The sequence below is a fragment of the Phascolarctos cinereus genome, unplaced genomic scaffold (genome assembly GCF_003287225.1).
Source record: "Phascolarctos cinereus isolate Bilbo 61053 unplaced genomic scaffold, phaCin_HiC Scaffold_4;HRSCAF=312, whole genome shotgun sequence".
NCBI lineage: Eukaryota > Metazoa > Chordata > Mammalia > Diprotodontia > Phascolarctidae > Phascolarctos > Phascolarctos cinereus.
In genome coordinates, this window is record NW_027555847.1 from 227,748,203 (window position 1) to 227,764,963 (window position 16,761).

Here is a 16,761-nt window from a genome sequence, read left to right on the forward strand (position 1 = left end):
GAGAAAAGCTGATGAGTCTGTGCAGCTCCGCCTCACTTATATCCAAATGACTTACAAGCTATCAGCCTGTGATGTCACTGGTCATTTCAGAAACGAAGGACAGACAATAACAGCAGCCTCACTAATGGGAGGTCTGGGCAGGGTGCTGAATGAGCTCATGACTAGTAAGCATTAGTTCGTGGGGTTTTTTTTTTTTTGCTTTTTTCAATTTTCTTTTGGATTCTGAGTATCCTAGACCAATGGAGACAGCTGAAGTTGTTTTGCCTTTGGCACATTACTTCTGTTTTGGAGAGGTATGAGAGGTCATAGGGATCAGAGAAAATATCTAAGAGATCTGAGCAATTTTTTTTGCTTTGTTTTGTTTTTAAGACTTTGAAATAGTATGTCTAGGCTCTTTTTTTGATCATGGCTTTTCAGATAGTCCAACGATTCTTAAATTATCGCTCCTTAATCTGTTTTCCAAGTGATTTGTTTTTGCTATGGGATACCTTACAGTTTCTTCTATTTTTTCCCCCAGTCTTATGACTTTGTTTTAATTCTTCTTATTTTTTTCATGGAGTCATAAGCTTCAATTTAGTCCATTCTAATTTTCAGGAACTTGTCCCAGGCAAAATTTTGTACCTCTTGTGCTAAGCTATTAATTTCCTTTCAAATTCTATCTCCCATAGATCTCATTTCTTTTCTAATTATTTTTCCTCTAATGCTCTTATTCACTTACAGAAAATATATTTTTAGGGTCTTTTTAAAACTCTTGCTTCTCTGGGTTATCTCAGCTAGTCTTCAGGGCTTTATATGTTTGCCAGTTTTTGTCTAACATACCCATCCTCCAGCCTCCTCTGAAACCCTTCAGCTGGAGAGTTCCCACCACTGCCTCATTACTCTCCATGAAAATGGCCAACTGAAAATACATTAAGGACACTTTCTACAGTGTCCTTTTCCCTGTCACCTTATAGTAAGGAAAGGTTGGTGAAGGATCCATGGGGTAGCAGAGAATCTTTCATTGGTATGGGAGATTTGATGATGAGCCAGATGTAAAGAGGTTGCTTCTGCAAATGAGGGGTGAGCTGTCAATAAATGGTTGTCCAATAATGGCCAGAGGCAAAAGAATCTGTTTTTATAGAGTGATAATATAATTAGCAACAATGCGTAATGTATACAAAAGAATAATGACCAGACCAATCTAGAAGATCTGAGTTCAAGTTCTAGCTCTGCCATTTATTAGCATGTGACCATATCTCTCTGAGTCTCAACGTCCTAGGAATATAACACTTGTCCTGGCGCTGCATCTGTTACGTGGTTGTTGTGAGAAAAGCAATCTGTAAATGGCAAAGCGCTATGCAAATGAAAACTGTTACTGTTGTTCAATGGGATACAAGGAAGTAGGCAGAATCAACAGTATGAAGCCAAAGAAACTGGATGATAGACAGGCAGGTCAAAGGAAAGGTCGCAGATTTAAGCAGAGTTTTGAAAATGCATTAGTGCTCACTAAAAACAGGTTTTTGAGTGAGGTTCTATAGGGCTAGCCAGGGGTGGGGAACCTGTGGCCTCAAGGTCACATGTGGCCCTCTAGGTCCTCAGGTACAACCTTCTGACTGAGTCCAAGTTTTATAGAACAAATCCTTTTATTAAGGAGATGTGCTCTGTAAAATTTGGCCTCCCAAGAAGACTGTTTTGAAGGGCAATACTTACCTGCACGTGTAAGCTTTGGTTTGTATGTTTTTAAAAGTCTTGTTATTTTTGTTTTGCTTTTTTTTTTTGTGAGGCAATTGGGGTTAAGTGACTTGCTCAGGGTGACACAGCTAATGTCATGTGTCTGAGGCCATATTTGAACTCAGGTCCTCCTGACTCCAAGGCTGGAGCTTTATCCACTGTGCCACCTAGCTGCCCCTAATTTTTATTTTGTTATACCTCATAAGGGAGGAATATAACAACACATGGTAAAAGCTTGAGGTGATACTATCAACTTACAAGATAGCTACTGTTGGCACCCCTCTCCCCACTCCCACAACACCAATGTTATCCAGGGGCTCTTTTATACTTCCTTATATTTTATCTACAACCACCTCCTTTCATGCTACACAGAACATTCCTAGTCCTGATATTAAGGGAATTGAGTATTCTAGAAAGGATCAAATGGCTCACTCATTCATTCAACAATCATTTATAAGGTGTTTGTTATGTACAAACACTGTGATGGCAATGACAAAGCCTCCCTTTTATTAAATTTAAAAAAAACCAACAGATTTTGACAAGAATCAAATTAATTGTGACAGGGGGTGTTAGGATTGGTGAAAATGATCTGGAAAGAAAGATACATGAGAACTGATTCTTTTCATTTTTAAAAAAATGACCAATGCGATCACACATAACTGATATGTTGTTTGGTCTCACTAATTACTTTTTTCTGCCTTTTTTATTATTTGTTATAAGGGATGACTTGTTGGGTAGAGGAGATGGATGAGGCATTTAAAAATTAAAATGATATAAAAACTATATATATAATATATAGACATAGATGACATATGTAGAAATATGCACCTATAACTATATGTATGTAATTCTATATGTGTATATATGTAACTGTAATATATGTTTTTAAATGACCAGCTATTACTTGAAAATTGGGTACTATATCTATCTATCTATCTATCTATCTATCTATCTATCTATCTATCTATCTATCCCCATGTGGTAGGGAATGAGCAACCATAATAGGAAACCAAAATTTCAGCCACATTCCCAGTAATTCCAAAGCTACACAGTTTGCCATCTCTTAACTGAGAAAGCACCAAGTGCTCCTCAGTGAGATTGGGAACGTAGTTCTTTAGTCTGTTTGCCTCTGGTTCAGTTCTGATGTGCAACAACATGCCTCCAGTTTGAGAATATGAAGAAGCTTTGAATGAAATGCCTGACTCTCCTGGACTCAAATGCACATCTCCCTCCTTCCATTCTTACCTTTCTATAGTGAGTAGCAGACAGCTCTCTGACAAGCTCTTCTAGTTTCTCTTGACTTCGTCCACAAAGAATTAACTTAGCACCAGCTGCATAAAAAACCTTAGCACATTCTATAAAGGAAGATATAATAAGAACAGAAGTTTTATAGCCGAAAAGATCCAAAATCATTCTCTACTAATGTAATTAAATAGATACTTACTGAGAATTCAGAAGATACAGATGACTGTCCCATGCACCTCTGCCAATACCTCCCATCTCCACTTATACTGCCTCCTATCTCTGGGGCCCTTGGTCTCAAACCTGACTCTCATTTTCATAATAGAGCCCCACAGCTCCTATTTCTGAACTGTTTTTCTAGAATATTAAAAACATAAAATCCGAGTTATGATGTTAATTAAAACTTAAAGCAACTCATTAAAAGAGGCATAGTATGGTCAAGCACTGTGAACCCTCCCACCCCCACCAGTCTGACATAACCCAAATGCTAATTAGCAACAGCTCTGCCATTTATCCTAGACTTCTAGCTAAGTCTGTTAAAAAGAGTAATAGTAGGGGCAGCTAGGTGGCACAGTGGATAGAGCACCAGCCCTGAAGTCAGGAGAACCTGAGTTCAAATCTGGCCTCAGACCAAACATGTGACTCTTACTAGCTATGTGACCCTGGGCAAGTCACTTAACCCCCATGGCTTTTTGACTGAGTTCAAGTTTTACAGAACAAATCCTTTTATTAAGGAGATTTGTTCTGTGAAGTTTGGATTCAGTCAAAGGGCTGCACTTGAGGACCTAGAGGGCCACACACAGGTCTCGAGGCCACAGGTTCCCTGTCCCTGTCTAAATACTCTTTCCCCAGTATTGTTTCAAACTTCTTTGTAACTATAAGAAATTATAGCAGGATGGGATAGGAAGTCACAAGACTGTTCTGGACATTAAGAGCTCTTCTTCTCAAGGAAGGAAGTTCATCATTAAGCATCATCCTAGTTCTATTGTTTGTTTGTTTGTTTTTTTTCTTTTGGCTAGGCAATGGGGTTAAGTGACTCGCCCAGTGTCACATGCTAGTAAGTGTTATGAGTCTGAGGCCACATTTGAACTCATGTCCTCCTGAATCCAGGGCTGGTGCTCCATCCACTGTGCCACCTCACTGCCCCTTAGTTCTACTGTTTTAAACCCCTCCACTTCTCACTAAAAGCCACTCCAAATGATCTTCCTTCCTATTGCTCAACCTCAGTGCCAAATTTCTCTCACCAATTTTACACATCTATATATGTACATTATTTCTGTATGTAAAAAAATGCACTTGCACCGAACTCTCTGGGAGAAAGATACGTATCCATTAAACAAGGATATTTTCAATTGTGCTCATACTTGTACAGCACTCTCTTAAACAAGAGTTAATAAATTCATTCAGTGGGCCAGGCATGTGACTGGCAATAGAACACAAGTTCCTCCAAGACAGGACTTTGTTTTTGTCTTTGTATCTCCCCTGCTGAGCACAGTATATGGCATATGACAGATGGCAGGTAATTGCTAAATGCTTACTGAATGAATGTATGAGCCAGGATGCAGGCACAGAAGCTGTGGCGAAAGTAAGAACAGGATCCATCATGGCGAAAGGCATACTTTTGTGTAGCTGTAGTGGGCACTATCTTCTGGAGTCAGTGCAGTGCTACAAGCTGAAGCCATCCCAGAACACGCTATCCCTCTTAGCAATGAGCCAAGCTTCCAGAAGAAACTGTCAGAAAGATTTCTCCTAAACTCAGATGGCAACATTTTAGAGAAGAGGAATATTCTCTGATGTTCTCCGTCATTCTCAAAGGAATATAGAAATTTTTGATGCAGGTCTGATGAAGGAATACAATGAACTACTTTGGGATATGCCCCAAAAGGGTAGGAAGAGCACAGAACTAAGGAGAGTAAATCTTAGGAAGGTCAGTATATAAATAGCTATTGAAAAACGAGAGCCCAAGCACTACAACTAGCTCTGAGAGCAGCAAAGCCAAAATGGGAGGAAATGAACCCTGGGCAGAGAGGAACTGAGAACAACAGGCTGGAAAAGCATTCAATTTTCAGTCCTTAGGAAAGTTTTGCAGGGAAAAAAAAAGAGGGTAAGATGGGGAGTAGTGAGGGTCAGATAAGAGCTGTTATCCCCAGAACTATCACTTATCTAGGCTATCACACAGTTCTTCTCTGTTGTAAGATTTCTGGGATTTCCTCCTTAATAAACATATTTGATCCCCTCACAAATTTGGGATGCAGGCTTCCTAAAATGGGAATATAAAAATGTTATTCCCTTAGTTGACAATATTATTGTTTACTCAAAGACAAACCTGTCCAAAAAGATAGTCATATGAAGTAAGGATCAAATAATCCTAAGAGATATAGCTCCTAAAAGGTTGAAGGCAGAAGAAAAGTTAGCAGATATAAATGTCTTCCTCTCAAACAAGTCCCCATATGATTTGCTTGTCTTTGACATTCCTACATGAATGAAGACCGAGTCCCTGAATCTGGCAATAGATTACCTGAAAATTAGAGAGAAACTAATGATTCTATGAGATGACAAGAAATATCAAAATAAAGTCAAAAGACGAAGCATAAATGTAAAAACAACTGACCTGGCAAACAGATCAAGGAGAGATAATTTAAGAATCATTGCACTACTTGAAAACTATTAACCGCACCGCCCCCCCCAAAAAAAAGTCTAAACATGATCTTTTAAGAAATTATTTTTTTAAAAATCTGCCTATCTCTTAGAACAAGAGGGCAAAGTAAAAACAAAAAATCTTCTGGTCACTTTCTGAAAGAAACTCCAAAATAAAAACTCTCAGGAACATTACAGAAAAAATCGAGAGCTTCTAGGTCAAAGAAAGAAATATTTCAAGCAGACAAAAAAAAGCCATCACTGAAGAGCCATAGTTAAGATCATAGAAGATTTAGGAGCTACTACTACAAAGAAATGAAGAGCTTGGAATACAATACTCTAGAAGGCAAAAGGTATATAGGCTTACAACCAAGACTAATTCACCCAGCAAAACTGAGTTTAATCCTCTAAGAGGAAAATGGACCTTTAATGAAACAGAGGATTTGTAAGCATTCCGGATGAAAGACCAGCACTCCAATCTTGGGAGTGAAGAGAAACATAAAAGGATAAATATGAATGAGCAATCATAAGCGACTAAACAAAAACGAACTGTTTTACATTATAATATGAAGAGATGACACATGTTCCCTCAGAACCCTATTATCACTATCAAGGATCACAGACAGAGTTTAATATGACAGAGAACCTATTCTGATGATCTAAAAAAAAAAAGGAAATAGAAGGAAAAGGAATTAAGGTCTAGGTTGAATGCAGATAAGATCAGAAGGGAAACTGGGATTAGAAGGGAAGTAACTGGAAAAAAAATCTTTGCAGCAAGTTTTTCTAACAAAGGTCTCATATATCCAATACATTTAAAGAATATGTGTGTGTGTGTGTGTGTGTGTGTATGTATGCATGTATTTTTTCGTCTGCACTCTAGGTCTATCACCTGTCAGAAGGTGGGCAACACATTTGATCATGAGTCCTCTGGAATCATAAGCGGTCATGACATTGATCAGAATTCTTAAGTCTCTCAAAGTTGTTTTCCTTTACATCACTGAATGTATTGTATAAATACATACATTTTTTACATGACAAATGTGGGAATTTGTTTTGCTTAACTGTATATATTTCTTACAAGGATTTTTTTTTTGTCCATAGAGTGGTAGGGAAAAGAAAAAGAAATGCTTGCTAATTGAATAAAAATTAAATTCAAAAAAGAGATGGCAGGTAACTTTGAAGATAGCAGTTTCAGTTGAGTGATGATGTTAGAAGCCAAACTGCCAAGAGTTGAGAAGTGAGTAAGGGGAGAAGAGGAGGCATTGATTGCAGACAGCTGGGTTTTTTTCCCCCCTAGAAGCTTGGCTAAGAAAGAAAGGAGAGATATAGGATAACAGTATCAAGTGAGGAATTTTTGATAATTGAGGAGAACTGGCCATTTTTGTAGACAGTAAGGAAGGAATCAGAGAAGGAAGGCTGAAGATTAGAGAGAGGAGGAGGAAGACTGTGGGGACAATATGCTAGAAAAGATGGCAGGAATGAAATATCAAGGGTATGCGTAGAGGTGCTGACCTTGGCAAGAAGTACCACCTCTTCATCACAGACTGGAGTAAAAAAGGAGAAAATGGGGGATGTTATAGGGTAAAGAAAGAGCTCATGATCCATGTCCTTATTTTCCCATTAAAGAGAGCAAGTGGTATAAGAGGAGGGAAAGAAAAAAGAAAGTTTGGAACAGTTTTTGTAGGGGGTGAGTTAGAAAATCAATTAGAGTGGAGTGAAAGGATTAACTTGCTAGAGTGAAGGTCCAGATAACATAAATTTGGAGTCGGCCTAGGCAGCACATTTCCATGACTTTCTCCAGATCAATTTAGCAGCATGGGAATACAACAGAAGAAAGTAGATGGTGAGAGTAATCCAGGATTGGGATTTGGTAAAATGTGAGTAGTAATGGGACAGGGTCAAAATGGTAAACTTAAGAGTCTAGATTAAAAAAAGAAGAAAGTAATGAGAGAGCAGTGGTCAATGGCCCCACAAAGTAATGAGCAATAGAGGGATTGGCGATCATAACAAGGATTGAAAATAAGCTTAGGAGAAGTATGGCATAGGGGGAAATGGAATAACAGGCAGTTATGATTGGATAAAGGAATTTAAGAGTTCTTGATTATGGAAGTGGAACAGTTATAGGTTATGTCAAGATCAAAAGTGTAATTAACTATCCCTTTCTGTAGCTCAGGTAGAGCAGGAGAGTAGGTCGTGGGAGATGAATAGAGTAAGGAACTGGGAGATAAGATTAGGGTGTTTGAGGGAACATGAACAGGTATGTTAAAGTCTTCTAGTACAAGAACAGAAGCTGGGATAGAGAAGTTCTGAGACTGTCAACTAGGCACTGAACTCCTACAGAAAGGAGAGAAAATTAGCTGAGAGCCAGTAGACAACAGTCAGCAAGCTTTAGACTTTAGGGAGAGGCTGCTGAGTGAATGCAGAAGAGGAAGAGTCTAGAAATGGCAATGGGGAGAAAGGAATATTCTGACTCCTCTTCATGCCAGCAACATACTTGGGAACCTACCTTTCCCCAGTCCAGAGGTTGCCCCTGTAATCACGACTACAGAATCCTGGATGTAGGCCTTCATTCGTATCCACTGCAGCAACTTGAAGAGACCGAAGATTCCCATGCAGCCAACGAGCAGGGGGATGATAGCCATGGAGGTGATAAAATCCATCAGTTTCCCCTTTGGTACAATCCTCCTGGGGGTGTCAGGTGCAAAGAACGAAAATGTTTGTGGCATACTAAGCAGAATTAATAATCCCCCTCTTTCTATCCAAGCAATATCCCAGATCTCTTTATTAAACCTAAGCTCTGAGCCTCAGCAAATACTGCCTCCTTCTCAAAACAGTATACTAGGTATTTAGCTTCCAAAAAGCTCCTTTCCATTATTTTTGTTGATATTAACTTCTCTTCCCTATGACTTTGTTTCCCTTTTCCCCTATATATATATATATATATATATATATATATATATATATATGAAATGCTATCCCATATAACAACTAACATTGATGTTACTACAGTTGCATTTACATTATTTACACTGTTGTACTCACATTTGTGTTGTACCACTGAACTGCAAAATATACTTCAAAGCAAAACTCACTGGAGCTCAAACCATAGATTTTATTGGAGGGGAACTAGGGGAGTTGTGGGGAAGGTTCTGAACCTTTTATCAGCGTAGGAAATTCCAGTTAAAGAAACTCCTTCCAGCAACTAATTCAGCTAGAAACTAGTTCAGCATCTGGGCTACTGAGAAGTTGAACCATACAGCTAGGCCGATTCTTTATCCACCATGCTACCTCCCTCTCACAGATTTTATTTCTAGTTTTTAGAGGCAATGAGATGATTTAGAATAAATCTAAGGAAAGGACTGGACAGAGTTGTAGTCTGAAAGTTAGAAGACCTGGATTCTCTTCTTAGTCAACCTCTACTCATGGTCTGACCATAGATACAAACCCCTTTGCATCCCAATACTCTCTTTAACCCCAAAACTGAGGGGGTAGACCAGAAGATCTCTAAGATCCCTTTTAGCTCCTATGGTCTATATTAATATAATATTTGGTTTATAACTAAGATTGCTAGTTAAGTGATTGTCTTTATGTTATAAGTAGCTAACAATATATCTGGGCTCACCCGATTTTCCACAAGAAACCTAGATTTTTAGAATTGAAATGAGATTCTATTACTAATTTCAGTTCCATGACATTTTAGGAATAGAAAATCTCAGAACTAAAATGACAATAATTATACAAACCATGCAAGGTCTATTAAGAAGGAGTTCAGAAGTGCAAAGAGCATGAAACTTAAATCACCAGACTCAGGTTAAAATCATGGCTCTGCCACTTGCTGGGCATGTGACTTTAGGCAAATCAATTAACCTATATTGAGCTTAGGTTTCCTCATGTGTGAAAAGGCAAATAGAACTTACAAGACCTAAGTCACAGGAAGTGAGGAAAGTAATTTGTAAACCTTACAGCACCAGATAAATGTAAGCAATTATTACCAAAATCCCACAAAGGCTAATAAGAGACTACTTTTATATAAGGTTGGTGCATAACTCTGTCATAATGATCACCAAAAATATTTTGTATAAACCAGAACAGTCAAAATATCTCAAGGTGGGCTCAGCGACAACCGAAAAGAGGGATAACAAGGCTGTGGCATTTGTCTAAGCTTCAGATGAGAGCACAAGTTGTTAAATGCGGCTATATGATATTGCCCCATGGCTTCAGTATACACTAGGATTTCCCTAAGGGCCACAGGAAAGAGGAACACAGAGCCAAGGGAAGGCTAAGGCAGCAGCAGTCATCAATTAATCAATCAACAAGCATTTATGAAGCACCTACTATGTGCTGAGTATTGTTCGAGTACTGGGGACACAAACACAAAGAATGAAGCAATTGCTACTCTGGAAATAAGAAGACACTCTATCCTCTACAATTCACAACACCTCTATGAGGGAAAACATACTATTGCCTCAATAATTCCTGTCTAAAAGAAAAGCCAAATTTCCTGCACGGTCAGCTTGTCAGTCAACAAGCATTTATCAAGTGCCTACTATATATCAGGCACTGTGCAAAAGGGCTGGGAAAACAAAAAAGGGCAAAAACACAATCCTTGCCCTCAAGGAGTTTACACTTTAACGAGGAAGAAAAACACCAAATAACAATGTACACATAGCATATACGCAGTGTAAATAGGAGGTAATCTCAGACTGTGCAATAGCAGTGAAAAGTGGGAAAGGCTACTTGTAAGAAGTGGGATTTGAGCTCAGTCTTAAGGGAAGCCAAGGGGTAGAGAGAGGTGAGAAGGGACAACATTCCAGTGAAAAGGTCAGGAGATAGGGTGTTAGGCATGAGGAACAGTAAGACGGCTGGTGTAAACAGATCTTAAGACTACATGGGGAGGAGAAAAGTTTGAGAATACTGGAAAGGTAGGAAGAGACTAGGTTATGAAGGGCTTTAAAAGCCAAATGGAGGATTTTATATTTGATCCTAGAGGTAAGAGGGAACCACTGGAGTTTCATGTGTGTATGTATATATGTGTGGAGGGAAGGTGTGATCTTTAGGAAGAGCACTTTTTGTAGCTGAGTGGAGGTACACTGAAGTCAGGGTTGAAATGAAGCAGAGAGATCCACTAGAAGGTTATTGCAATAGTCCAAGCATCAGGTGATGAGGGCCTGCACCAGGGTGGGAGCAGTCTCAGAGGAGAGAAGGGGGAATATGCAGAGATGTCACAAAGATGAAATCAACAAGTCTTGGCACAGATTAGATACTGGGGGGAACGTGAACTGTGAGAAAAAGTGAGGAATTAAGAATGACACCAAGGTTGCAAGTTAGGGCAATCTGGAGGATGATGGTACCCTCTATAGTAACAGAGAAATTCCAAAGAAGGAAGGGTTTGGGGGGTGGGGAAAGATAATGAGTTCTTTTTTGGACATACTGAGTTTGAGAATATACAGGACATCCAGCTTGAAATGTCTAATAGTTGGTGATGACAGTGGAGGTCAGGAGAAGTTAGGGGTGGATAAACAGATCTGAGAATCACATGCATAGAGATGAGATGTGAACTCATAGGAACTGATGAAATCACTAAACAAGAGAGTACAGAGTGAGAAATGGGCCTAGGACAGACCCTGGAGCATGCAGCAGAAACTTGGAGAAAGTTCCAGCAAAAGAAAGCATGGTAGTAAAACAAAAAATATCAACCCTATGAGGTCTTTTTTTTTTTGGTGAGGTAATGAGGGTTAAGTGACTTGCCCAGGGTGACACAGCTAGTGAGTGTCACATGTCTGAGGCCACATTTGAACTCAGGTCCTCTTGACTTCAAGACTGGAGCTTTATCCACTTCGCCATCTAGTTGCCACCCAATATCTTTTTTTTTTCACCCAATATCTTTTAATACTGTTGTCTTATCCTGGTCTTTAGAATAAGAAGACAGATGATCCAGCAAATGAAAACAATTTTTATTGTTTCTAAAATAAAATCAGAGCAAGGACAGAATCACATGCCAAAGGTCTGACCCTGAGAGTAGCTGTATACTACCCTCATATACTTCTGGACTGTCCCAATATCCCAGTCCCAAATGTTTTGAAGACTATTTCTACTTTGTTTCCTAACAACAAATAAATTTTATCTCTGCAATGTCACTGAGCCAGGATCACTGGGGAACAGCCAGCTGGCTGACTCAGTCTCCTATAACCTAAAGAGACTCTTTAATTCCATAATCTTCATGTATTGCAGTTGATTATGCATAAGACATAATGAAAAAAAGGCTTCATCTAGATATCAGGCCACGTCTACAATGCTGATAAAAAGAATCAGCTGATTATCTGACCTATCAACTGCATTACTTGAATAATTATTTAAAGAGCATATATAAATTTCTACCATGTCTATCAAAATACATTTAGATATTTGACCATAATCAAAATAAATAATCTGTTGTTGTTCAGTCATTTCAGCTGTGTCCAACTCCTCCCGAACCCATTTGGGATTTTCTTGTCAATACTGAAGTAGTTTGCCATTTCCTTCACCAACTCATTTTACAGATGAGGAAACTGAGGCAAACAGGGTTAAGTGATCTGCCTAGGGTCACACGGCTGGTTAAGTGTCTGAGGCTGGATTTGAACTTAGAAAGATGAGTGTTTCTGACTTCAAGCCTAAGACTCTATCTACTGTGCCACCTAGTATCCATACATAATTATCTGTAAAAATCATTCCTTTCCATTGACAATCACCCTATTTCTTATAAACACCCACTTTCTGCTGAATGAATACATTTTCCTCTCTCCCTTCATCCTGCCAACCTGGGCTTGGGCACCCTGAGAATGAAAGTGATTTCCAAAGCAGAGAGGTTTTTAGCCTGTGTACTATTACAGTTTTGCATTCTCTAGACAGATGATTATAGCCTATGGGCAGGGTAGCCCCTGACCGACTTTCACAGCTTCTAGGGATACTCCTGGGATCCAAGGACAAAAAGATTCCTTAGAGTTCAGCTGGCACTGATGGATCAATGAGACCACTCCTGTGAAAAGCAGCAGAGGGTATGGGTATGGGGGTGTGTGTGTGTGTGTGTGTGTGTGTGTGTGTGTGTGTGTGTGTGAGAGAGAGAGAGAGAGAGAGGAGAGAGAGAGAGAGAGAGAGAGAGAGAGAGAGAGAGAGAGAGAGAGAGAGAGAGAGAGAAAGAAGGCTGCTTGTTTTCTGGGTTAGCTTCATCAAGACAGCTTCATTCAATGCCTATTAGTTTGATCAATCAAGAGAACTGATCAAAGTATGGGGGTAAACCCTTAGATAAATATGATTTTATATTCATTTTGACTTCTTTCATAAAATAACCTTGAGGGACAATGGGATGGAGGTGGGAAGAGGTAAAAGGTTAAGAAGGTAAAACCCCCACACACAAAATACTTCTCCTTAAGAAGTGAGGTTAATAACAGTTCTCTTTGTGACCTACACTCCTACTCCCTGATTGGATCAATTCTGGCCTTTTCCCTAGAGATGCAGGTACTGTTTAGTGAGTCTAGCAGTCCAAAGCAGCTTCAGTAAGCTTGGTCTGTCCTGAGTCAACATCAGAATTACGCAAGGCCCTGAATCTCACAGACAATCCTAGAACCAAACTTAAGTCTCCCTTGGTTCCTATAGATAAAGGAATACTCTGTTCTCTCTCCCAAGGTGCCCCGTGGACCAGAGTCGTCCAGTTCTTTTTCAGTTCACACCTAACAATCCTGAAGTTCAACAAAATAAAATGGAACTACAAAAAAGTAGAGAATATGCTGTGAGCAACCTGTCATTCATCTGATTTCATTTTTCTCAATGCTGGTTACCCACTTCATGAGAGTTGAAGACTCAGAGAAAAGCATTAAAAAATGTTCTGGAGCAGAATGTGTGTCCTATAAACAAACTAGGCCAAGAAGGCTAGAAGAGATAAACTCTTGCCACCTCAGCATGGCTTCCTATTGGAAGAGGAATCCTATGATTTTCATCTTTTATATACTATGGATCCTGAGAATTCAACTAAAGCCCAAACAGCAAGATATAAAATGGATAAAAGAAAGAAAAACTACAAACCGTCTTATAAATTTCTGTACCCAAGGAGGAACCATCAGGGATTCCATGAGTACCTGAAACAATACCTCAGTCCCATCTGGATCTCCTGGAACTGGAGGACATTTTGCCTCAAGTAAACATGGTGCCAGGTTAATGTAATCCATTCATTGTCCTATAGGCTATATTTCTATGGGAAAAGCAGATTCCTGTATTCAATCAAGCCTGTTATTAAGGACTAAAAGTACAAAACGAGTTTAAAATCAGTTATGCATCTGTCCCAGCTGCCCAAGGAACCAGTTATGGGGGGAAAAAAACAAAACCTAGCTAGCAGCCAAACCAAAGTGTGCTATGTATTTGGAAGAATCAAGTTCAATCTCGGATTAACTCTCCTGATCATTTGAAGCAAGGAGTTTCACAACGATAATCACTGCTGCTCCAAGACAGTACTTTAGGGGCTCAAGGACCCATCCTATTTCTACTCCCCTCCTGGAAAATGTAAGTAGCAGCAATGAGAGAATTAGTCAGAGAAGAGAACATGCTATTTGATCTCTTCTATGTACTCAGCTATTATGGGATGTGAGACTAGAGCTGCAATTTCACTGATGTTGGGAATCTTCCCCCCACCCCCAAGACTGCCAAAACTTGATCTACCAGAACAGGTCAGCACTTTTCTCTGCAACTTTCAAACTTAGAAAGAGCTGCCTAAAACACTGAGAGGACCTGCTCAGGCTCTCCCAGCTAGTATGCATCAGAGGCAGGACTTGGACCCAGGTCATCCCAGCTCTGAAATTAGCTTTGTATCTACTATTCACTGCCACCTCTCATGTTCCCATATTACCACTTCCCATTCTCAGCAGTCAGGACTGAATTTCTAACTAATTCACTCTCACTTGCTTCCTTGCTTTGGGGGTACCATCTTCCATCAAAAAACAGAAAAGTAAAAGGGAAGGTCCTCAAAATGACACAAAACAATTATGTCTTGCCTGGCATAACCCTCAACCTAGTGGAAAAACATCCTGTGTAAAGCAGTAAAAGTAAAAAAGATGCATTTTAGTTTTTACTTGGGAGATAACACCTATAAAGGAATTTCTTTACATAAATACTCATTTTCTATAACAGTAAACTAAGTAGCCCACAACTAACAACTAGTTAGGCCTTCAAAAACCTAGTTCTTGTACAATCAGTGCCAGCTCTGTTGGAAAGATTCAAATGGGGGAAAGAGGTCTTGCTCATATGACTTTTTATGTTTAAGAATCACCATGCAGAAAGGAAGTGGGGGGGAACATGTATCAGTATCTTTATGGGTCACAGTGGGAAGTGGGGTCATGGAGAGAAAGAGCTGTTAAATCTGGAAAATAAGGAATAAATCATTCCTAGGCACCAAGCAACAGACAACTGCAGCTATAAATAAATACATGGGGCATTACATATAATTTATTTGTGTATGAACACAATTAAGTTGGACTATTTCATGGCAAAAAGGCATTAAAGCCTATTTTTGTATGGCTGATAATTTTAAATAGCTGAAAAAACTTTACGGATATCACTGGTGCATTAAACCTGTTTGAATTTTATCAACTACAAAACAGTCAGAACCATAACTATACAAAATTTTGCTATTTAAAGTAAAGGTGGAAAATCCTTTTCAGGTCAGCAACTGGCACTTAACTCCAGACGTATCCTGAGAGGGCAGGAAATATCACTATTCGTTTGGAATTCTAAATGTTCAGAAGGACATTTTAAAAACAGTTCCCAGGACATCAAATAAGAAATGAGACAACATGGTCTTGGGGCTGAGATGATCCAGCTCATCCAGGGCACAGTCATTACTCCTTTTAACCCTTTTCTCTACTCCTTCCTCCTTATTAGTAAGAACTTTGTATTACATTTCACAGGTGGAATTTTCCCTTAAAATTCTTTTCTTTTCCCTAGCAGTTTTTAAACACCCAAAAAACAGAAAAGAAAAACAGACCCATCACCACCATCACAAATTTTTAATTTGTTAGTGTTGGTTACTGGACTTTGTTCAGATATGACATGGAAATTAAACCATTAATACCCTCATCTGAGAATAAAAATGTTATTTTATAAGAGAAAGTATATTAAAACCCTTTAAAAATCAGAAATGGTTTCAGAACAGTCCAAAAGCTTGGATTACACAGTAATTCACAATGGTACACACAGCAGAATCGGGTTAAAGGGCAAAAGAAGGATTCCAACTGGAAGGAACACTGAAATCATGAGGCAAGGAGTGGCTTAATATCTTAAAAAGCAATAAGGATCTCTTCCCTGCAAACACATACACACCCCATTCTACTTTCATAAGCAAGTACTATACCAGCTATAATCCAGCCTGTCTATTTAAGGTTACAAATAGCAGATAAAAATCTATTTTCAGAAACTAAGAGTGATGGCTAAAAGGAGAGTAAAGTTCCTCTTTCTGTGCCCCACTATCCAGTCAGCAGTAGCATAGTGTCCTCAATGAGCACCAGTCTTTGGATTGAAGAAAGTATAATATCCTACCTTTGATAACAGCTCCCTTGCCAGCAGTGGGTCCCAATGCCAGTGTCTTTCCTGGGTCTTCTGACACAAGGGCAGACAGACAAATTGGGAAATGGCAAGGCACCAAACAAATGCTCCACAGCCAACAACCACTGGTCAGGATTACTGAGAACAGTCTTCCAGAAAAGCAATATGCAAGCTTCCTTCTGTGTCCTTTAGAAGAACACAGTTGTCCCTCAGTCCACTCCCAGCTTAAAAAGTTACAGACACATTTGAAGAAACAAAACTTAAAAGAGAGAATAGTATTTCTGCCTGGATGACAAGTACCCAATACCAGAAAGAATGGACACTGCACACACATTTCAAATGAACAACATTCTCTGGTAAAGCACTAGGAACCAGTGGAATAGCAATTATGGAATTAAAAGTGGAAGAGGCACAGGGCATAAAAGGAGATCTAAAATATACTCTAATACTCTGGTTCTTTAGATGACCATGATCTAAATATTTATCTAGGAGGAAATTTAGTATAGTAGAAAGAGCACTGGCTTTGCCATTAGGTTCATATATTGTTCTTTATCTCAAGTTGACTCCTACCTCAGACACTTACCAGCTGTATGACCTTGGGCGAGT

General features: G+C 39.2%; 1 protein-coding gene across 6 annotated transcripts in view; it reads right to left on the reverse strand.

The window, feature by feature from the left end:
- The window catches only part of DHRS7B (dehydrogenase/reductase 7B), a 72,622-nt gene that overhangs the window by 31,215 nt on the left and 24,646 nt on the right, over positions 1 to 16,761 (reverse strand). For 5 of the 6 annotated variants that reach the window (XM_021008446.2, XM_021008443.2, XM_021008447.2 and 2 more), the window contains exons 2-3: positions 8,096 to 8,274; positions 2,956 to 3,065 (exon numbers count right to left, since the gene is read on the reverse strand). In XM_021008446.2, coding sequence (XP_020864105.1) covers positions 2,956 to 3,065; positions 8,096 to 8,274 — 289 coding nt within the window. Of the gene's footprint in view, positions 1 to 2,955; positions 3,066 to 8,095; positions 8,275 to 16,149; positions 16,228 to 16,761 lie in introns of those variants that run through there. The other variant, XM_021008444.2, reaches the window with a different exon arrangement.